At 38.7% G+C, this 22509-nt stretch overlaps 9 protein-coding genes across 16 annotated transcripts; 7 read left to right on the forward strand and 2 right to left on the reverse strand.

The window, feature by feature from the left end:
- The first annotated feature begins 36 nt into the window (after positions 1-36).
- On the forward strand, positions 37-3712 carry LOC113463800 (serine/arginine repetitive matrix protein 1). 5 transcript variants are annotated; one of them, XM_026814602.1, is made up of 5 exons: positions 37-126; positions 1528-1586; positions 1701-2458; positions 2596-2747; positions 2830-3712. In XM_026814602.1, the coding sequence occupies exons 3-5, from the start codon at positions 1703-1705 to the stop codon at positions 3242-3244; spliced, it is 1323 nt and encodes a 440-aa protein (XP_026670403.1). In that variant the 5' UTR covers positions 37-126; positions 1528-1586; positions 1701-1702; the 3' UTR covers positions 3245-3712. The 5 variants fall into 5 exon arrangements, with proteins under 5 accessions (XP_026670403.1, XP_026670404.1, XP_026670402.1 ...); XM_026814603.1 differs by having other exon boundaries at positions 40-126; positions 1394-1586; XM_026814601.1 differs by lacking the exon at positions 37-126 and adding an exon at positions 326-415.
- On the forward strand, positions 3675-4616 carry UK114 (reactive intermediate imine deaminase A homolog UK114). Its single transcript, XM_018026715.2, has 5 exons — positions 3675-3887; positions 3960-4120; positions 4232-4300; positions 4370-4425; positions 4503-4616. Exons 1-5 carry the CDS (start codon positions 3778-3780, stop codon positions 4557-4559), a joined length of 453 nt encoding a protein of 150 aa, XP_017882204.1. The 5' UTR covers positions 3675-3777; the 3' UTR covers positions 4560-4616.
- Positions 4617-4758: 142 nt separating this feature from the next.
- RpL12 (ribosomal protein L12) lies at positions 4759-5905 on the forward strand. Its single transcript, XM_018026719.2, has 4 exons — positions 4759-4936; positions 5003-5076; positions 5193-5583; positions 5864-5905. The coding sequence occupies exons 1-3, from the start codon at positions 4900-4902 to the stop codon at positions 5577-5579; spliced, it is 498 nt and encodes a 165-aa protein (XP_017882208.1). The 5' UTR covers positions 4759-4899; the 3' UTR covers positions 5580-5583; positions 5864-5905.
- Der-1 (derlin 1) lies at positions 5891-7304 on the reverse strand. The gene is made up of 2 exons (XM_018026718.2): positions 6695-7304; positions 5891-6608 (listed from the first exon to the last, which is right to left on the reverse strand). The coding sequence occupies exons 1-2, from the start codon at positions 7131-7133 to the stop codon at positions 6295-6297; spliced, it is 753 nt and encodes a 250-aa protein (XP_017882207.1). The 5' UTR covers positions 7134-7304; the 3' UTR covers positions 5891-6294.
- A 79-nt stretch (positions 7305-7383) lies between these two features.
- On the reverse strand, positions 7384-9270 carry l(1)G0320 (signal sequence receptor subunit 1 l(1)G0320). Its single transcript, XM_018026803.2, has 5 exons — positions 8981-9270; positions 8590-8757; positions 8245-8504; positions 7914-8181; positions 7384-7826 (listed from the first exon to the last, which is right to left on the reverse strand). Exons 1-5 carry the CDS (start codon positions 9165-9167, stop codon positions 7759-7761), a joined length of 951 nt encoding a protein of 316 aa, XP_017882292.1. The 5' UTR covers positions 9168-9270; the 3' UTR covers positions 7384-7758.
- A 55-nt stretch (positions 9271-9325) lies between these two features.
- Positions 9326-11907, forward strand: PICK1 (protein interacting with PRKCA 1). Of its 4 annotated transcripts, XM_018026800.2 has the most exons (7): positions 9326-9625; positions 9707-9756; positions 9877-9999; positions 10121-10180; positions 10404-10722; positions 10783-10978; positions 11045-11907. In XM_018026800.2, the coding sequence occupies exons 2-7, from the start codon at positions 9716-9718 to the stop codon at positions 11740-11742; spliced, it is 1437 nt and encodes a 478-aa protein (XP_017882289.1). In that variant the 5' UTR covers positions 9326-9625; positions 9707-9715; the 3' UTR covers positions 11743-11907. The 4 variants fall into 4 exon arrangements, with proteins under 4 accessions (XP_017882289.1, XP_017882290.1, XP_017882291.1 ...); XM_018026801.2 differs by lacking the exon at positions 10121-10180; XM_018026802.2 differs by lacking the exons at positions 9877-9999; positions 10121-10180.
- Positions 11908-12132: 225 nt separating this feature from the next.
- On the forward strand, positions 12133-15135 carry GAA1 (glycosylphosphatidylinositol anchor attachment 1). The gene is made up of 10 exons (XM_018026431.2): positions 12133-12333; positions 12511-12728; positions 12796-12952; positions 13022-13230; positions 13304-13521; positions 13584-13771; positions 13846-14126; positions 14196-14389; positions 14465-14629; positions 14742-15135. Exons 1-10 carry the CDS (start codon positions 12192-12194, stop codon positions 15031-15033), a joined length of 2064 nt encoding a protein of 687 aa, XP_017881920.2. The 5' UTR covers positions 12133-12191; the 3' UTR covers positions 15034-15135.
- Positions 15136-15225: 90 nt separating this feature from the next.
- On the forward strand, positions 15226-20448 carry Oseg1 (intraflagellar transport protein Oseg1). Its single transcript, XM_018026683.2, has 15 exons — positions 15226-15395; positions 15539-15648; positions 15709-15829; positions 15932-16142; positions 16218-16291; positions 16370-16640; positions 16709-16870; positions 16953-17250; positions 17322-17692; positions 17770-18162; positions 18249-18890; positions 19042-19423; positions 19532-19698; positions 19773-19931; positions 19996-20448. Exons 1-15 carry the CDS (start codon positions 15343-15345, stop codon positions 20080-20082), a joined length of 3501 nt encoding a protein of 1166 aa, XP_017882172.1. The 5' UTR covers positions 15226-15342; the 3' UTR covers positions 20083-20448.
- LOC113464499 (uncharacterized) lies at positions 20092-22449 on the forward strand. Its single transcript, XM_026814605.1, has 9 exons — positions 20092-20643; positions 20708-20860; positions 20930-21060; positions 21236-21368; positions 21438-21560; positions 21644-21727; positions 21808-21960; positions 22063-22191; positions 22293-22449. Exons 1-9 carry the CDS (start codon positions 20529-20531, stop codon positions 22400-22402), a joined length of 1131 nt encoding a protein of 376 aa, XP_026670406.1. The 5' UTR covers positions 20092-20528; the 3' UTR covers positions 22403-22449.
- Positions 22450-22509: the final 60 nt, after the last annotated feature.

The raw sequence follows: 22509 nt of genomic DNA on the forward strand, positions 1-22509 counted from the left end.
AGTGCAGCAGTTGAAGAAAAAGTCTCCGTTTAACGAGATCACCATTCGTAGAACGTCACGCGGAAGTGATTCACGGAGTTCTCGCGGGCAGAAAATGCAAGTTTCCGAGTTGCCGCGGTGAGAAAAGTGAGTGTCGTTATATCGAAAATGATTGTTGGGCCGTTGGTGAATGTCGTGATATTCCACGAGTAGCACAGCGCTCACTCTGGGTGGTCGATTGATTTTCAAAGTGACCGTCGGTCGGGTGCGAAACGAACGAACGAACGCACGCCTCCGACGCTTCGGTAACACGAATACGCGGTGGCCATCCGACCAACGCTGCCAAACATAGATCTCCATTCCGTCGAAAGTAAAAAGAAAAACGAGTTCTGTGAAGCTACGGTTATTAGACAAAACATATACGTATAGTGCAAAGGTGTGTACCCAGAAAACGGAAAAACCGAGAAGAGCTGACCTTCGCTTGCAATGAAAGAAAGGAGCGAAGGAGGCTGATAACGCGCATATACCGGTTCCGGACGCTCTCTTTTCTTTCTCTTTGCAATACGTTACCTCCGAGGTGTTTCGCGCTTCTCGAGTTCTCCGTTGCGTATCACCAGTAAGGTGTTACCCTAACGTGTAACATCCCGAAATGGTGTCGCGAGTAATACGGTTCCGCCGCCGCCGGTCGCGAAATCGTGCGATCGGGTTCTCGCGTGACCTTGACGATGTACTCGCCGTTACACGAGCCACGAATTCCGTGTCGCGTTTCGGTGTTGTGGCTCCGAGTCGTACGCGACAAGATATCCTCCTACGACGCCTACCGGAAAGATGACGTCCCGCGGATGACATCCTCCGACGGCGGTGTCAATAAATCCTTAGCGCGACGCGGTCGATCATTCAATTCTGTCGCGTCTGTGTGTAACGCGTTCACGGGCGATCCGATCGTGTATCCGAGTGCTGCCGGGTAAACGGCGTTACCCAGGTAATGCCCGAGAGATACTTCGCGCACTCCGTCCGGTTCCGAGTCGATACACCGGGTAAACTACGCGAGACACGATCCGGTTCGAGTTGACGCGGCGCGCGCTCGTGTCTCGCGTTCGCGACGCCTTTCCGTTCAGGCGATCTCTGAATTTGGTTCGGCTCATTCGAAGTCCACGCGACCAATATTTATGGATCGTGGAAGCGTGAAGCGTACTACAATTCCCGGACATGCGGAGAATGGCGATGGTAAGGTCTCGCGACGGCCGATGTCCAATACCACAAACATGGATTTACGCGAATTTATACATATAATATATGCATACATTATCAGAGAGAAATGATTTTTTTTCATCCGGGAATACTGCTAACTTTCCGGCTGCTTGACCGCTGCGACAATGATGCACGTTTGTGATCTATAGAATTTTTTATGTAGGCCAGTTGACTCGATGGATGAGCTGATATATACTGGCGTTCTAGAGATCTCATGGCGAATTAGATCAACGTTTTATCATCCTTAACGGTGGTTCTGTCATGTATTGAAAATTAACGTGTTCACTGCTCTCACAGGAGTTTGGATCACCAGCTTTTCACGCCTCCTGCGTAGTTTATTCTAACGTTTCAATCAGGTACGTCATCGAGATTTTCTTCAGAACTAAGTATCGATGCATTGTATATGGATCCCGTGTACAATGTGTTAAGAGAGATAACATTCTCCATCGAGTATCTGTCCTCTGTTGAAGGAATGTCACGGGACTATGACAGACGAAGAGGAGGCAGCGGTAGCGGTAGCAGTTCTAGTAAGTTACGGATGGATACGAGTGTATCGCAACCCAGACCGCACGGTGAAAATTCTGGAAAACGACGAGAATTAGATAGCATGATGCGGAAAGCGCGCGAATCTCAATCAAGTTACTGGAACAAGAAGCTTTTGGAAGTTGAAGAGCGAGACCCGAACAGGTGGAGACACAGTGGTTACAAAGAATTGTACGTTGGTGGTACGGCGAGCGGAGAGCCCAGTAGAGGACATCCGAGAAGTCCGAGAAGTCCCAGACCTCGAAGTCCACACTTGCAGAGACCGCGCAGTCCTCGAACCAGAAGTCCGCGATCTCCTCGCGAGAGATCGCACACCAGAGGAAGACCGACGCGAAGCCCGAGTACAGCGAGCACTTGTTCCGATCGATCGTGCAGCGTTTGCTCGCCCAAGGAACGACGGCGCATCGTCCAGCCGTCTCGTTCGCGATCGAGATCGCTTACGCCGGTCCGTCCTCGGGCACACCCGAAAGAAGTCGTGCCGTCTAGTTCACGAGTGATACCTCGCACCAGACCACGATCACCTCCTTTACCGCGTCCACGCACACCTCCGCCTGCACCGCAGCTTCCCCCGCGTCATCAAAAGGATTACAAAGCGATCAAAGAAAAAGAAACCAAGATACGGCGTAAAGAAAAGCATCACGCTAGAATTCCGGAAGATCCACGAGTCCCGGAACCCATTCCATTGGTAAAACATGCTTTGTTCAGTTTATTGTCGATTCGGATCTGTTAAGATAGCGTAGGATAGCTCTATCTAAACATTACGATTTTCATCCGTTATTAATACGCCCGTTCTTTATGTTTTAACCAATGAAAATTACACAGATGCGTAAACCGGTAAAAGTAGAGAAAACGCATTCGACCCATGGATCGGCTCCGATGATCAGGCCCCCTCCTGAGTCATCGCCCAGCGAAGACAGCGACAGTTCTTCTACAACGTCACACGTGGGTCCACCCAGAATGACTTTGTCCGAACGGTACGAGAACAAGACGATGTTCACCGACCCGATGCGATATTTACAATTCAAAACTCGTCTGTGATAAGTAAAATTGTTTTAGATTTGGTAAAATGGCACAATGGAGCGTCGATCGTAGGGACATGGAAAATATGCGTATCACGAAGGATGGAGAAAACGCAATGAAAGTTGTGATAGAGGGAGAAGAAAGAATCGCCAGATTAGGATATGATTCTCCACCCCCGGGACACTATCCCGAATCGCTTTTAGCCCAAGGGCCGAGGGGACTTGAGTGTTGGGACGATGTCCGCGTGAGGTACGATTATTATAAAGCAAGAGGATATCTCCGAGACCTCACCTTAGACGATTACATAAAATGGGAAGAATGGTGGTACAAGTATCAAGAATGGCTGGAAGCGGAACGTTTTTATGAACAATGGGCCACTTCCTCCTCGTCGAACCGTCCCTCCGGTGGAAGTCGAAAAAGGCGCGGCCGGCGTAACAACGCGGCTCATTAATCATTTCACAAGGATCATTGTCAAATTCATAGACGCCATCATAAAGAAACTGTACTGTAACTGTGCTTAGAAATGAGTGCAAACAATGTGTAAACGCTCTGTACAGGCGTACGTTATAAAGACAACCATGCGCCCATATACATATACACGAACGTATATACTATAATAAATGGTATGAATGTGCTGTAAAAACTTCGTCTTCATCGGTCTACCAAGTAAAACTTGATACCATAGGAACAATCATAATAGTTTCTTCGTTTAATTTGATATTTCATTTGTAGACTATTCTATACCTGTTATAAGACAAACGATTTTTCTTATAATTATTTCTTGGTGTAACTGTACCAAAAAATATATGTTATGACTATTTCATAAAAGATTGTATGTTAAAATAATGTCCCGTAGTAAATATGAGATAAGGTTTTGTCCCTGTGTGGCGAAAGGTCGAGTAAAGTTATCACGAATATATACCTCTCTCTCTCTCTCTCTCATCCATGCACATCATTTAGTCTATAGTGATTCAAGTAAGTGTTATGATCAGCAAATACGTTTTAAAGACCAGACAAGCAATAATGTCGATGGGAAAGATGAAGAGAAAAATAATATCATCTCCTTTAAGCCCAAAACCTGTTGGACCTTATAAGTAAGCAGTAATTTATACCTTATCGTTCAACTTGATCACTTGATTAATCATGTATAATTAATCTAACTTCAGTCAAGCAATACTTGTGGATCGCACTGTGTATTTGTCTGGTGTTCTTGGGATTGATGTTAAAACAGGAAAACTTGTCGAAGGAGGCGCTGTTCCAGAAGCTCAACAGGTTCTTAAAAATATGGGGCATATTTTAAAAGAGGCTGGATCCGATTATAACAAAGGTTTAGAAATTTTATTAAAGATTTTTACCTAGTGATTGATATATCAAGACCTTGTAGAATAGAATTATACTCCAAATATGACGTATACTAAATCTGTTCATTTCTTTGCAGTCATTAAGACAACAATTTTATTGCAAAATATCAATGACTTTGCTGGTATAAACGAAGTCTACAAAGAATGTAAGATTCAATTTTATTATACCTAAGAATAATAATGCTTGTACTTTAGACTTAATTTCTTTTACCTAGATTTTAAGGAGAACTACCCGGCTCGATCGACGTATCAAGTGGGAAAACTTCCAATGGTACGAAAACATTTCAAAAATTAATTAATCAAGAGTAATGATAACTCACTTTTTATTTACTAACGATGTTTTTACAGGGAGCACAGGTTGAAATTGAAGCCATTGCAATTACAGGCGAAGTTGAAACAATTTAAACAAACCGTTCTTAATATGATTTTATATGATGAAATATACTTGAATTCGCATTGAAATTGGTTTTATTTTCACTTCTAACTACTAAAAACAATCTTCCATCGTCACATAATATTTCGGTGCATCAATGGATTGCGTAGTCCCTTACGAACATATAGTATAGTATGTGCAAGCCACGCATTCGGCATTCCGTTTTACATATAGTTCCGGTTTCTTTCCCTCCATCCTTCTTTCAACACGAGTCAGCACGTTCGGCACGCGAACGCGTTGCTCTTACGGTTTTTCCATAATCGTATTTAATCCACCTTCAATCGTTGCTTTCTCGGTCTAATAGTAACCAAGATGCCTCCCAAATTCGATCCGAATGAAATTAAGAAAGGTATCTATTCAATTTTTGTATTTCTAAATGAAACGTGCAAACTTTAAACTCAACTTATTTTAATAGTTTATCTGCGGTGCGTTGGAGGTGAAGTAGGAGCTACTTCGTCTCTGGCTCCAAAAATTGGTCCACTCGGTTTGGTAAGTCTAATTTAACATTGAACCTATCATGCACCGGTCAAATGATCATTTCCAAAGGTGCGAAGTCCATTAACCAATGAATTGTGAAAAGAGAAAAAATTCGATTGTGCTTACAGTCTCCGAAGAAAGTCGGTGATGATATCGCCAAGGCTACCAGTGACTGGAAAGGTTTAAAGATAACTGTGCAACTGACAATTCAAAATAGGCAAGCTACGATTTCAGTAGTCCCATCAGCTGCCTCCTTGATCATCAAGGCATTGAAAGAACCTCCAAGGGATCGTAAAAGGCAAAAGAATATCAAGCACAGTGGCAATCTGTCATTTGATGATATTGTTGCCATTGCTCGATCCATGAGGCCGAGGTCTATGTCGAAATACCTTAGTGGTACTGTTAAAGAAATATTAGGAACTTGTCAATCAGTTGGATGTACAGTCGAAGGTAGGCCACCACGAGATCTCATTGAAGACATCAACGGTGGAAAACTTCAAGTTCCTGATGAGTGATACGGTGAGTTTAGAGCTCCATGCCAATATTTTTTCACAATGTATTGTATCGCCTTTAAAATGATTTGAGAAAAGTTTGATATTGTGGCAAGAAGTATTGGCTTCGAGCTCTTGGTAGGGGTTAGCATCCCATCCACCTGATTAGCTGTAGTACATCATAGTATGTCTACATCCATCAGGCACAATGCTACTGAGGAGAAAACCTCAATAAAAAATCATCTCTTAGTATATAATACTTAAAATGATAGTTTAATTTCAAGTATGTTGTATTTTCACTGTTTCAGATTTATCGTAAGGATAAGACAATAAAATGTTTTTGAAGTAAACTGTAATAATTATACCCATATTCTCTCCTTCCCATTAAATATTACACGTACTGAATTCACAATGAATAGAACATGACACATCCAGTTACTTAATTTATATTACAATTAAAAGAAAAGGAAGATACATTTTTTGTAATTTACAAAATTCAGATATAAAATACATAAAAAATATATAGTATATAAACGAACTATTATTGTTCTATCAATTTTCGATTAATCATAATTTAGATATTACGTATAATATGTATTAAATGATCTCACCATTGAATTTACAAAGATGTGACGAGGAAAGAAAAATGTCATTTTTTCCTGCAGGTTTCAGTAAGTCTAATTGGATTGAAATAACAGTAGGAAAGTATTTTCGATCGAAAAATTATGAAATAAATAGTTTATTGTCCTAAAACGTATCCTCGTCCCCAATTATGGCCACCAAACGTATTTCTCGTGGTTTGCGTTTGTGCTCTTTGAGTGGGTGCAGCTCCGAACCACCTGATACCACCTCTTTGAGGGGGAAAATAAGATTCAAGGATTTTTGGCGTATTCAAGAGCTCTGGTCCTCCGAGTTCTTGAGGATATTTAAATTTCAGGAATAAGTAAAGATGTCCTACGAGGATACCGAGCAGTTCCATCATACCACCGCCGGAGATGATAAGATTAAATGCGAACAATACCCATGGCAAATACATAGCTTTGAATTGTGTACCTGTTTCAAGAAACAATTGTAAAATGAATAAAACAGTAAGGAAGAGAGTGTGTAAATATAGCTTTGTACATAAGAAGAATGCATACCAAACCAGAAGTTAACAATAGCGTATTTATTCAACTGACACCAAACGTACAGTATACTGATCACCATAGGATCCATGAGATAATGGAAATCACCGAGGAGTCCTATGACAACACAGCATATCCAGTTAAACAAGAGCAAGAAGCAATAATCAGCTGGCCGCCCATCGTACTCTCCACGCTCCAACCTCAACGAGTAATTGTATAAGAAGTAACAATTAATTAAAAAGTGGAATCCTGTCGCCGGGCTAAGAGGGTAATAGAAAACGCTGGTCGCCGCTCTCCATATCTCGAAATTGCTTATGAATTGTTCTTTTGTCAATATCAGCGAGAGCGGGCTCACTAATCCGAATCTTCCGATTAACGTGAAAAATGCTGTACACGTAAGCCAATATCTCGTGAAAGTTGGCAAAGAATTATACCAATATCTCACGTCTGACATTTTCTCATGCGTTTTATATTAACGCAACGATTAATATACACAACGGCCGCGCACTATCCGAACAAATCGCAACTCACAGCTCGGCTCGGGAATGACGTGGGTTTATTTAACGATTGCACGACGACACTACGTGGATCGTGGATCTAGGCATTTACTGAGGTTAGTACGAACGACAACAAATATGGTGTCACAGTGTGTACAACTTATGTTGTATTATGACTAAAAAACAACAGGGCAAATTCAGGATAAGTGGTTTATAAAAAATTATGTTTTATTGTTGTAACATTCTTTCGGAAACGTTGATTAATAACAAAAATGACAATTACACCGGAATACATACATACATACATATAGAATTATGTGGTTTATAGTTACAACGTGTGAAATCTTTTAAATACCTATATGACAAATTTTTATACAAGATCATGTTATTCCTTCTTTTCTCAAGGAAACATTTCATACATAACATTGTACCCAAATTACAGTTTGTTTTGAATATGCAATCATGACAGTGGGAGATCTCTTGCATTAGGTACACCTCTGATGCAAAATGTAAAAATTTGTTGCTAAAGGATCATTAGAAATACCTCACTATTTACACATTCGCATTCACACATCGATTAACTTAGTCATCAGCTGTTTTCTTAGTCTTTCTCTGCCTAGGACTCTGCCTGGGAGTTCTTGGAGATTTATCTGTAAAGGTTGATTCACGTGAAATATACTTGTTTTATTTTAATGTTTAGATTTAAACGTTCATCGCTAGTTGCGTGTAATACTTACTAATTCTGTTCAATGTTTCCTTCGGCAACCAATCGTAATCGACGTTGTTAGGATTCGATGTACCCATCTCCACAGGTGCTTTACGAATGCTGGAAGATCGTGATTTTCGACCAAGGGACGAGAGAAGTTGTTGCCCTCCAACGAGCGTTAATATCACGCATGCCACCAAAAATACATATAGGAAAATTGTCTCTCCGTCAAGGCCATCATCCAATTCTATTATTTGTACTGTCTCGTTATAAACAGCTTGACCGAAACTAACACCATTCTGCAACATGAATGTCATCAGGATTATTCTTAATTCCTTAAACAATTGATTATTATTACGTACAGTATCTCTGTAATTCAGATTGATGTTCAATCCGAATGGCCTCCCAGCAAGATTTTCAGATGGGATGAAAGAATATGCTAATGTTGCTTCCTGTTTTGGTTTAACGATTTTGTTGTACGTAATTGTCGAAAAATTTTGAATATAAAAATTGAAATCCATTGCATAGCGAAAAGACGCATCCAAGGATTCAAGCACGAAATCGGATTCCCCTTTATTGGTAAAACCAACAAGAAATTCGACTAAATTTCCAGCTGATAATTCTAAAAGAAATATATCGATTAAACGATTGATCCTGTGAATGAAGAAGTATTATAATACACTTTAAAAAAAGTGATATCTATCTACCCAGTGCCGTTAATCCATTGTAAGCAGGTTTAGTAAATAGTATGACTGTGTCAGCATCGGATGAGGCAGTGGTTGTTTCATCTTCTGGTTCTTCATCTGTTATCACAGAATTATCTTCTCCTTCTATATCTACTATATCGTCTATACTCTCGTCTTCTTCGGCATGAACTGTCATAAAAATGTTAAAAAATATGTATATGCGCAAGGCTTCATTTACTTTCTACTACAATTATTAAGTAGCAATTTATATAATTCAGTTGATAGAATACTTAATGACCATTCCAGACATATAAAAGCATCGTTTCTTTATGTCAATACGTCACATATGTTAAATGTAAATATAATTCAAGAAGTACAAGATAATTCTCGATGAAAATTTTTCGTACGTTACCTTTGTTCACGCTTAAAGTAATCGTTGAAACGAAAAGTAACAAGACAATAGTAAATTTCTTCATCTCGACGGGCCGTTTTAAAGCTAACTTTCTGTTACAAATATCGATTAAAACCCACTTTCCATACGCGCACTTCGAAACCGACACTGATCTACACCGTTCCGGAGTAGCATAACCGGCTAGCATGTATTCTTACTTGCGACGACGTGGAAGTGTGGAAGGACAGGAACGCATCGTCAAATCTACAACGTGGAACGTGGAAATATACACATATCTACTATCAACATGAACGTAACGTTGGCGTTGAATCAACAGAAACGAGTGAACGGCAGTCTTGTATGAGGTTTGAGGAATTTCGATCATAACGCTTTCTGTCGAAGGATAGTGAAACCAGGTGAAACGCACGTTTCAGTTGTAATTGCGGCGTACTTCGCACTGTTCGGTCGAGTTCAAGTTCTGTGTTCTGTGTGTTCTGTCTGTCAAGTCTGTGCGTCATGCGTCATGTCATACCCTGACAACCAACAGCCAACGTGTTGAATCTAATAATTATACTATTTAATCTTTAATAAAAACACGAACCTTTATTTAAAATCGTCTTCAGCGACTTCAATGTTTCTCATATAATTTTCTTCCCATACGTCAATGTGCGTATATACAGGAAATGAATGATAACGTTAGAATAAGACTTTACACGAACGTCAACTTAACTCGTATCAATATTACAGATCGCAATCATGGATTACGAGGATGATTTCTTCTTCGAGGAGGATAAGATGTTGGTTTCACAAAAATCTGCTTGATTAGTTACTTAATTGATACATGTTACACCTCGCTCTAAATGTGCTTCTCTTTTCTTGCAACATGCATGCCTGTATGCCGCGGTGCGGTGGAATAGTTTAGAGGATCGAACAGTATTATCTGCAGATAACACTGAAGAGTGTAAAGAAAACGTTCTTTTATTAACCACCGTGCCAACGGCTAATGTGCAATTGCATCAATCCACAATGGAAGATCGCATGTACGCATCTTTTACATTCTCTTATTTACACTTCTGTATATGTATATTGTTACTAAAATCTATTACCAGAAACAAGTGTGCGAACTATATGTTTTATATTTATTTAATCGTTTGGATGTAGACCCGATGTAGAACTGATCCACCAAGATCAGTCTCTTCATCATCTACCCAACTGTACAACGTAAGTTTCATTAATATTGTGATGTGTTTTAATGTCGAGTAGCATTTGATAGACTTTGTAACAGTATTCTTGCCTTCATAAAAAATTTAATTATTACCACTGGATAAAGGTAAGAAATTTGAGAAATTATGTTCTCTATTTCTTTTTATTATTTCTTATCCACTAAGTTTTGTCAGAGAGTTATATGAATGCTGATGCATCTTTTATTGATTAATTTACACAGGGGTATGACCATAACATCTGGCAATGTTATAATACAAAAAGACAGCGGCAATCTTATAGGCATTAGCATTGGAGGTGGTGCCCCATTATGTCCCTGCCTATACATCGTACAGATCTTTGATAACACACCAGCGGCAGTAGACGGAACCTTGCAATCAGGAGACGAGCTTGTAGCAATAAATGGAACGTCGGTTAGAGGAAAGACGAAAATGGAAGTCGCAAAAATGATTCAGTGTTGCGATTCTCAAGTCAGTATTAATTATAATAAGTTGCACGCCGACCCGAAGCAAGGCCGCACTCTCGACATAGCTTTAAAAAAGGTGTGTATTATCCGAGACGATGCGTTTTAATAAGAAATTAATGTAGACGTTAAATTTCAGGTGAAACATAGATTAGTCGAAGGGATGGGGAGTGCGACAGCAGATGCACTTGGATTATCGCGTGCTATTCTTTGCAATGACGCGCTTGTACAGAGATTAACGGCGCTGCAACGTACAGAAAATTTGTACAGAGGCTTAGTTTCTCATGCCAAAGCTACTTTACACGCGTTTTTCGATTTGATACAAATATACAAAAGTACGTCAATTTTTAATTACACTTCGAGTATAAGAAGTTTAGTTATTTGATTTAAATGTATTTTAGTATTCGGGGATGCTTTCGCTGCGATAGGAGTGAGGGAACCGCAGCCTCGAGCCAGCGAAGCTTTCAGACAATTTGGCGAGCAGCACAGGCAGATGGAAAAATATGGCATAGCCACCTTAAAGTGTCTGAAGCCGATTTTAAACGATCTGGGCACGTATCTTCACAAAGCCATTCCGGACACTCGATTGACCATTAGCAAATACGCTGACGCAAAATTCGAGTACCTTTCCTATTGCCTGAAAGTGAAAGAATTGGACGATGAGGAACAGAGCTACGCTGCGTTGCAGGAACCTCTTTATCGAGTCGAGACTGGGAATTACGAATATCGACTGGTACTGAGATGTCGGCAGGAAGCGCGGGCGAGGTTCGCCAAGCTCAGATCCGACGTGCTCGTGAAACTCGAATTATTGGACAATAAACACGTTCAAGACGTCGTCTGGCAATTGCAAAAGTTTGCTACCGGTCTATCGAAGTATTATTCGAACACGCGAGATTTATTATCCGCGGTAACATTGTTCCCTGTCGAAGTCGACTTATCGCATTCCGCTTTCCAATACAAATCTACCGGTCCCCAATCATCCGTTGATGCAGAAGACACGGAGGAGTTTGAACCCGAGGAAAAAGAGAGCACGAGCGAAGATTTGCTTATAGACACGCAAAACTTTCCTCTCACTACATCTGATTCCAATGACTTGTAGCAATGTGCTTATACTTCGAATGGATTGTACTTTTTAAGCATAATCAATGCTTTTATCGTGTGTGACATATTTCTATTGTATTTCATTCTGTCTTTCATTAATTCATCATTACCAAAGATCAGTGCTTTACAAGATTCTGTACATTTAATAGATGTATATAAAATACAGTGTATTTATTATATTACCAGATCCTCTAGGTGTGAAGAGGTTCAATTTTAAATATTTAAATATTGTATTGTAACATAAAGATGTATTTGTTACATTCCTAATTAATAAATATACAGTCTGTACATTACATGAATATATACATGGCTTTATAGAGGTACGTGTAACATGCACGTATGTATGCGTGTAGTAGTGTAACCAATGACCAACACACTAACACAGTCTACAGTCAGTCAGTCAGTGTCAGTACCGTCGTACCGTCAGTACGAATGGTGTAATCGAACATGGGGTTGTTGACGGATCCTAGGGCAGGATCTGGAAAGATAATCAAATTCCTACTAAAATGGGAACGACCGCTCTGCGGACTTTTGTACATCAGCGGCATTGTTTGGATATTACTCCTCGCTTTACCTACGTTTAACGACAGTACGTATTAATGTCATTTATCTTGTATAAACAAAAACAATTAGGTTATGCTGTCATGCCGATAATTGTTTAAAACATCATTTTTACATAATTACTGGTTGATACGTGATTCATCTGGATAGTATCGGTAAAATATAGGACTGAAGTAATTTTGATTGCAATGATTTTTTGTTACAGACACTTATTTCTCTGAGAATGCTTTATTACCAGGTTTGGTGACGAAAGAGAGTAATCTCGAACAAACGGCGAAACAGTATTATGCATATTTAGTTAATGAAATGAAACGGCACCCTGATGGAATGCCGTATGCATGGCTAGCTGCCAAACTGAATCAGCTTCACTTGGACGTTTTCACACATAATTTCACATTGGTATATCCCTTCCAAGAGCTGCAGGTAAAAGAGGAAATGTATTTTTATTATGTTATAAATTCACAGCATATGAAAACTAGTGTATGTACAGTTTACAGGGCAAAATATCTATGGAATTATTAGAGCCCCGAGAGCAGCTAGCACTGAAGCGATCGTAGTTAGCGTACCTTTCAGGCCAATTCATAGCATTTATTTGGATACTGCACCTTCTGTTGCTCTTCTTCTAGCATTTGCTAAATTCTGTAGAAGTGAGTGTAATTGAGTGATTCCACTAACTACCATGAAGAGTATATTAATAATCTGTTCTTCTGTCGTAGAGCAAAAATATTGGGCAAAGGATATCATATTTCTAATAACAGAGCATGAACAATTAGGAATACAGGCATGGTTGGACGCTTATCATGGAGTCACAAGCGGTAACGAGGGTGTACTTGTATCAGGAGATCTTCCTGGTCGCGCTGGTTCCATTCAAGCTGCTATAAATTTGGAAATACATTCGACGAGAGTTTCGTACATCGATGTTAAGGTCTGCGCCTTCTTATAAATATTTAATTAATCAAGAGTTAATCATTGTCATGGATAAGTATTTGTGTTTTTAGATAGAAGGATTGAACGGGCGGCTACCCAATTTGGATCTCTTTAATTTAGCGCAGAACATGATAGCCAAGGAAGGAATTCGACAATCGTTTCAAAGACGGTTCGATATTAAATATAAAAATAAATTTAAGAATTGGTCATACCACTTTAATACGCTTCTCATGATGATCATGACTCAAGCTACCGGAGTTCCAACTGGGAACCACGGACTTTTCCACAGGTACTTATAAATCAAATATATATTACCACATGAACATTGCTCTTAATATTGTTTCTTTACAGATTTGGTATAGAAGCAATTACTCTGGAAGGTTTTGAAAAGGCTGGACATCAGAGTGGTGATGAGAATCTTTATCAAGTCGGGTGCATCATAGAGAGCATAGTGCGATCGCTAAATAATTTATTAGAACGTTTTCATCAATCTTATTTCTTTTATTTGCTTCCATCGACTGATACTTACATTTCCATTGGTAGGCAGACCTACATATAAATATATGAAACATCAATAAAGATGACTATTTAATTAATTGAAACGAAATTTCAGGACTTTACATAAGATCTCTGGTATTGATTATCGCTGCGATGTTCGTGAAAGCATTTTCCATGTGGCAAAAGCTACAACCAAACAAAACTACTGATGACAAGAAGGATAATGAATCGAATTCCATGGACGACAAGAAAAACGGTGAATCGAATTCTGATAAAAAAAGCGTTAAATTGAATTCTACGAAAGACGAGAAGAGTACGGGACTGAGTTCCACGGGAAATAAGAAAATTAGATTTAATTCTGCAGAGGATGAAAAGACCGTGGATGTCAAGCAAAAGGTTCGTCCGATATATACATGAATAATGAATGAAACTCCGAATTAAATGCGACTTTATAATTATTTATAGGATGATGGATTCGATATTGGAGTCATTGCTTCAGAGATCTTGTGGGCACACATTTGTGGAGCTGTAATTACAACGTCACCGTCCGCGCTTACCTATCTTGGTAAGAAAATGGATTTGCGTACGGAGGATTCAATGTTCTTTGGTTTCCTGGCAATATCAGTTTTAACGTTGATATATCCATTTTATTCCCGAAGGTAGCGTATTCCTGTCGTAATAATACAACTCGTATTGTTAAATGTCTCATTTAAATAAGTCTCTTTCAATTGTAGCCAAATGAGGTATAAGAACGCGATTTTAGTCTGTGTAATCGGATTAATAGAATTTGGTACAGTACTAATGTGTATAGCGATGCATAACTTTTCTTTGGCACTTCTCACTGCTGTGCTCTACGTACCCGTTATTCTACCGATAGCACCGAAACAGAATTCTACCATGTAAGTACATAGTCTTATGCATAACACAAATTCCACGTTTATCAAAATGAAAAAGAAGACGAAAGAACGTCGATATGAGATTTATGAAAATCCTTGATAAAAACTGTTTCAGATTTCATAAAACGCTATCGTTAACGTGGATACTACTACACCCGTTTGTGATCGCGAATTTAGTCGTAATGAGTTACACATATATGAACTTTTCTTCAGACTCGATTTTATCAATTTTATATCGCGGTCATCGCGCTACGAAGCAAGCGTTCGTCTACAGTATCATGGATTCAATGATTTACGGAAATTGGTTGTACAATGTAACCGTTTCTACGATGCTTCCTATATGGCTCCTATTTTGGAAAATTTTATGTTCCAATAGCGTTGTACATTCCGAACAGTTGTGTAAATAAATTTTTTTTATACTTAAGTCCACGTATTTACGTCACGTAAAACTGTATGTCGAAAGTATCGTTTCTTTTATTCTATGATTAAACATTTTGATTTCTCTTGAACGAGTAAATTTTTCTGTGTTTTAAATACCACACAGAGTAGAACATTTTATTGCTCTCCGTGTTTTCCGCGCTTTGCCGCCATTTTAATAGTCTCCACGGTAACCATGAAGACAAACTTCTAAACATACGTGAAAATTAAAAGAACGCTGTAAACAATTCTTGGCAAATACAGTGAGAAACAAGTAAGTCTTCACAGAAGAAGTAACAATGAAAGCTACTCCGATTTGGGTCGATAAGGTTCAAGACAAATCCGAACGATGGTAAGAATTTAATGTTTTATAAGAAATTATTTTCAACGACAAGTAATGAATAGTCGCATTGTTACGTTCAACAATAGAGCAGGATTCATTTATTTTACTATGTCTATTTCTTAAGCGAGATTCTTCGAAATACTTTGTTTTAGTATATACGACCTGTGTTTCAATCCAGATGGGACTCAATTAGTTATCGCTGCTGGACAGCAAGTTCTCGTTTACGAAACCAACGAAGGCTCCCTAGTTCAACCACTAAAAGGTTTCAATTGAATGTATGTTCAATAAAGAGAAATTGTTAATTACGTTCGTTTCTTTATAGGACATAAAGATGTGGTTTACTGTGTATGCTATGCGAGAGATGGTAAGAAATTTGCATCTGGTAGTGCTGATAAAAGTGTCATCATTTGGACATCGAGATTGGAGGGTATACTCAAATATTCGTAAGTTACATTGGTTCTCATATAACTGCGTCAAATTCATTTATTTATAATATTCATTTTTGTCACGTAATTTTCATTTCTTACATATATACATACTTTCAGACATAATGAAGCTGTTCAAGCTATGCAGTTTAATCCTGTGTCCCATCAACTTTTAAGCTGTTCCTTGTCGGACATAGCATTCTGGTCTCCAGAACAGAAAGCAGTTGTAAAGCATAAATCGAGAGGAAGAGTAAATTGTTGCGCTTGGACAAGCGATGGCCAATATTTGGCTATTGGTTTAGCAACTGGTTATGTCTCTGTTAGAAATAAAGTAAGTTTTATTCAACAATTTACTATTTTCAATTGTTAATATTTAACGGCGAAGAAGTTTTAATGGATGATTTAGAATGGAGAAGAACAGATACGAATAGAAAGACAAAGTGGAGTACCTGTTTGGAGTTTGCTATGGAATCGTCAATGGTATCAGAAAATATCATTATCCTTGATATCAGGTCGATCTATGACAAAGATTATGACAATGGACTATTGAATTCACAGGGAAGATTCATCAGACGTTCTCTGCATCGGAGAATGGAATGGAACTATAAGCTTTTATTCAATTTCGGGAAAGCTAATTGGGAAGGACAGGTCGTTCAATTTTATTCCTCTTAAAATGTGCAATTTCTCGGAGGGTCAATACATGCTGGTTTGCGGAAGTAATAAACAATGTATATTAATGACACATGATGGGATACAGTTGATGAACGTCGGTGGTACATTTTCATCTTGGGTTTGGAGTGCTGCTGTACATCCGACTTCTACCCACGTTGTAAGACTCGCATTCTTTTCGATATACTATTTTTGTTTATCGATGTGGATATTAATACATTTTTTCAGGTACTCGGCTGCCAAGATGGTACAATTACCTATTTACAATTGTCTTGGGACGTTGTGCACGGATTATATAGAGATAGGTACGCGTACAGAGAAAATATGACTGATGTCATAATACAAAATTTGATTACTAGTCAAAAAGTTCGTATTAAGTGCAAGGATCTGGTGAGTCAACTTTTCACTATTGTAAAGAGCATTGCAATTTTATAAAACTATCAATTCTATGTGGTTCTCATCGAATTTCCAGATACATCGTATCGCTGTATATAAAAATAGATTAGCTGTACAATTATCGGAACGCGTGATCATTTACGAACCGTCGAGCTCGAACGATGGAATGCACTATCGTATATATGAAAAATTGAATCAACCGTTGAATTGTGATTTCCTCGTCGTCACTGCGAATAATTTGATTCTGTGCATGGAGAGAAGATTGCAGAGTTTATTCTTTAACGGGACAATCGAAAGAGAGTGGATACTCGATGGGCTGATAACTTATATAAAAGTTGTCAGCGGCCCGGTTGGACAGGAGTGCCTGATCATAGGTTTGCATCGCGAAGTATATAATTTAGCATGGTTTTAATACATTATATTATATATCATTCCTCTCTTTTAGGTTTGAACAGTGGCTATATAGTAAAAATATACTTAGACAATCCTTTCCCAGCATACTTAATAAAAATCGAAGACTCCAACAGGTGCCTTGATATCAGTTCGTTCAATGAAAAGCTCGCAGTCGTCAGCGATCACGGAGTTCTATATGTATACGATTTGTACACTGAAGAAAAGATCCAAGAGTTTCAGAATGTAAACAGCGTGGCGTTCAACACCAGTTTCGAAGATATAATGTGTTTCTCCAGTGGGGAGTATTTAGCGATCAAAGTAGGCGATTTTACGGAATACAAGCAAAAATTTTCTGGAGTCGTTATCGGCCACAATGGATCGAAGATTTATTGCCTAAATGGTTCTTCTATTGTCATAATGGAGGTACTTCATATTTCTAATTGTAATTATAAAATCTGTATATTATTGAGCTTATAAAAGTACTTTTCATATGTTTGTAGGTGCCATTATCACTATTTATGTACCAATATATAGACATCGGTCTCTTTTCTCATGCTTACAACATAGCGTGTCTCGGAGTAGCCGATTCCGACTGGTTTGCCTTGGGCACCGTTGCACTCGAAAACTTGGAGTTGGACATAGCGTATTCCTCGTTTGCTAAAGTGAAAAATTTAAAATACATAGAAGTAGTGTCCGAGGTGGAGGAGAAGTTGAAATCCGGAGAATGGGGAAGAGAAGCGTGCATGGCTACTGCTGCAGCCGCGATGGGAAAGCTGAAGGAAGCCGCGAAGCTCTTCCAGAAAGCTGGACTCCAGCAATACGCGTTGGCCATGTACTCCGATTTACGCATGTTTGACATCGCGCAAGAGTTTATCGTCAGTGGCAACAATCAGGTCTGTACATCCTCATTCGTCATTACATTAAATATTATAGAGGACAAGAATATATAATCGACACTGGTGATCGTGATTCTGTTTAGGATCGTACAATTTTGCTTCGTAAAAGAGCAGAATGGGCAAAGAGCCTCGGGGAGCCTCGCGCAGCGGCCGAGATGTTCCTCTCAGCGGGGGACACTGACCGTGCCATCAACATAATCGCGGAGTACGGTTGGATCGACATGTTGATCAAAGTTGGTAGACAACTCGATAAAGCGGATCGGGATAATTTGACGGTGATCGCGAAGAAATTGAAGAAGCTGGGCGCGACTCATGGAGCGGCGGAAATTTTCAGCCGCTTAGGCGATGACCCAGACGTAGCCGATGTCTTAGTGGAGGCTCAGGCATGGCCGGAGGCGTTTGAATTGGCTGAAAGGAATCCTAAATTGAAAGGCAGAATATACGGGCCGTATGCGAGGTGGTTGGCAGAGACTGGCCATTTCTCTGAGGCACATAAAGCGTTTCAGATGGCCGGACAATCGGATGAGTCTATAATAGTTTTGACGATGTTAGCCAGGAACGCGGTTACGGAAAAAAGATTTCGGGACGCATCTTACTTTCATTGGCTCCTTTCTCAGATCAGTTTGAATCTTAACAGAACCGCCGAGGAATTACAAACGATGTACTTCCAGTATTACGAGAAAGCGGAAATTTACTATGCTTATCACGAAGTCCATAAATACGTAGTAAGTAATTTGCTTAGAAAGATAATGAATTTATGATAATAGATACGAAGTCCATAAATACGTAGTAAGTAATTTGCTTAGAAAGATAATGAATTTATGATAAACAGATAATGAGATTATGATTAACTTCTTCTAATACGATTATTTACAGGAAGAACCATTTACGTCGTTGATGCCCGAAGCTCTTTTTAACATTTCGCGTTTTCTGTTAACTAAAACCGAGAATATCCAAGTGGAAGGAGTATCGAAGTTCATTATAATTTATACGTTATTGAAACAAGCTTCTCTTCTTGGTGCTAACAAACTCGCTATGCAGTTACTTGAAAAACTGCGTAAAATGAAAATTCCACCGAATCAATTGAGCCAATTGGAAACGTTGAATTTAAACAGTCGAGCTTCCTCTTATAGAGATCCTGAAGAGCTGTTACCACTTTGTTACAAGTGTTCAACCTTTAATCCTCTGTTACCATCGAACAACCAAGGACAGTGCGTGCAGTGTGGATTAAAATTTCAATACTCTTTCGTTATGTTTGGTACATATACTTTTCATATCTACACATCTTTTTTCGTTTAAGATTACTGTAAAGAACTTACGATTTTTAGATTTTTTACATTTTATATTTGTTCCGTTGAAATTGCAGAAATCCTACCGTTAGTCGAGTTTGAACTAGAAGAAAATATCTCGGACGAAGAGGCAGAGAAATTAATAAACGAATCGTTATCTTCCCCGGACGATGTTAATGATACAGATCAACTTTCTATCACTTCCGAAGTAGATCCTTTCACTGCTCGCTTAATGAAATACGAGGTATTCATTGTATTAGATATTAATTAAATAACACTTAGACTGCAGATTTTTATGCTAAAAACTCATTATTGCAGGAGAAATCTACTTCTACCATAGTTGTTGGCAAAAATGTGTTGAAAAGCATGGATCCGTGTACTGTGTTAATCATGAAATGGCCCGAACCGTTTAAAACGAAGTATTTCAAGAATCTTTTACCCGACTTGCAAGTCACGTTCTGTAAATCCTGTTTGAAGGTACGTACGAAGTGGTAGTAACTGTAAATTAACATGAAAATAACATTACTTTTTTAATCCTCAGTTGTTTCACTTGGATGATTATGAACTGGCTTTATTACGACATGGACGTTGCCCATTTTGTAGGGCGATAAATAAAATCTCTGATTAGCATCTTTTAATTAGTTTTACATTAGTCTTAGCGCGACAGATTATTACCAATAGAAATTAAATTTAAATCACGTTATGATGACTGGATTTACGCGTCCTATGCATTACACAATAAACTATGTAACAAATGTTCTATTCTCTGCTTAATCAATAACTCGAAGCCGGAAGAGCGCAGAAATTGAAATAATGTTTCTAGCAACTCTCGATGACTGAAGTTTTATTAAGAATAAAAAATGTCTGTCTACGCAACGAAATCGTATTAACAATTTATGAGGAAGTAAATATTTTGTCGAGTCTACTTTACGATAGGCATCCCGAAAAATCCAGTTATGTAAACGTTAGTAAATAGTAGTATCTCTGCGCTAATTGTTCTGTTTCTCCGAGTACCGTTAAACCGAAATCTCCAGCAGAATTTGAACCGGACACCGAACAGTTGCAACTCGGAAGATGTTGCGGCTGTATGCGGTGTGCTCAGTAATTTTCCTTCTTGGCAATATCGTTAATTGCCAATCGGACGATGAAAATATCATAGAAGTTGAAACCTCGACGCCTCGCGGGAGATGTAAGTTATAACAAATTGAAGCTGTGAAAATTTGATATTAATTTTTTATCAAATGTTTAAACAGTCTTCCCGCTGTTCAGCGTTATCCGTTTTGCGAATTCACAATGTCTGGCTAGCAACAATTTAAACGGCACTTGTTTCACTAGAAGAGAATGTCGCCAGTATGGTGGGACACCGTCTGGGACTTGTGCCAACGGACATGGACTCTGCTGCGTTTGTAAGTAAAATATCATTTACTATTTTTCACTTTAAATAAGAAGACTAAAACTTGTTTCGATGGTTGCAGTTCAAAAAACATGCGGTGCTACGACAAATGTAAATAACACATACTTCACAAATCCGGAATATCCTAGAACTTACGAAGGACAGGGAAGATGTACGATATCTGTTCAACGTTGTAACACGAACATTTGTCAAGTACGTTTATACATTTACGATTGTAATTTGACAACTTCTATTCACATAATTCTAACTCAACTTTGTGAGCAATACGAATCTACTTGAAAATAGCATGGAATCAAATTCTATCTCGAGGCTCGAATATCTGGAATTTAATTAAATGAAATTCTTATCAAGCGTCGGACTGTTTCAGCTGCGTTTGGATTTCTTGGATTTCACTCTCGCCTCGCCGAATATCAGCGGAATTTGCGACTATGATCATCTCCTAGTTTCTGGATCCGGAAGCGTAGTACCTCGAATCTGTGGAGAAAATGCTAATCAACACGGTATTGAAATATAAGGCAATGAATTCGTATTTTCATCCGATTGAAACTAAATTGATTGGACCATTTCAGTGTACATGGATTTTAACGACGATGCGCCGATCATGTTGTCAATTGATACGAACGGTGACTATGCTACAGATCGTCGTTGGAATATAAGAATCCAGCAAATACCGTGTGATTCTCCAGCCAGAGGTATTACAATCGCACTACTGTTATCTATATTCTTATTTATAGACGTACAAATAATTAATCATTTTGATGATGGAATATCATAGCTCCAAATGGATGTCTACAATATTACGATACCGTCTCGAACACTGTGACTAGCTTTAATTATGGTACAACACAAAATCCAAGAGGTATACCGCTTGACTGCAATCAATAATTGTCAATTCCTAATGCCGAAATTATTCATATTCATATGTTTAATATATTTTAGCACCAGGAACTGGTACACGGCAAATGGCGAATACGAATTATGGTGTCTGCGTAAGAATGGAACAAGGATATTGCGGGATCGAATGGTCTCAGACGGCCATGAATTCCTTTACCGTGTCCGGAGATACTGGCTCGCTTGATCCTTCCATAATAGGTAAGATATGTCTGCTTGTATCAAGTCTATCATTTCTATATCATATAGAATGTGACTAATTAATAAGATGTTTTTATGTGATATTCTTTACGCGAAATATAGGTACTCCCACTGTAGCAGAAATGGGAACAGATTGTACGAAAGATTATGTTATCGTTCCACATCCCTTCGTAGATAATACGGCGCTTGACACGGATCGTTTTTGCGGTAACGCTTTCGTGACAAAAACATGTAAGTGTTTAGTTTGTAACTTCGTTTCCCCTTGTTCCTGAATAGTATGCGTATATTTAAATGTAATAAAATATATTTGATAATTTCTGTTTCAATTCTAGCATACTCTAAACCGTTTGTGCTGTACGTTGTTACGGATGGAGACGAGATTACGGAAGTTGATAATAAAGGGTTCTCCTTAATGTATCGTCAAATACCATGTACAATTTAATGTGTTTAATAAATCAGTAAATGGCATATGCACATTGTCGTGTTAAAGAGGAACTTTTGAATTTCATCCTCATTTCTTTAATAATCCCTTTCCTACCATTTTATGAT

This window comes from Ceratina calcarata, unplaced genomic scaffold, assembly GCF_001652005.2.
Source record: "Ceratina calcarata isolate Rehan_Ccalc_2016 unplaced genomic scaffold, ASM165200v1 scaffold39.2, whole genome shotgun sequence".
Taxonomy (NCBI): Eukaryota; Metazoa; Arthropoda; class Insecta; order Hymenoptera; family Apidae; genus Ceratina; species Ceratina calcarata.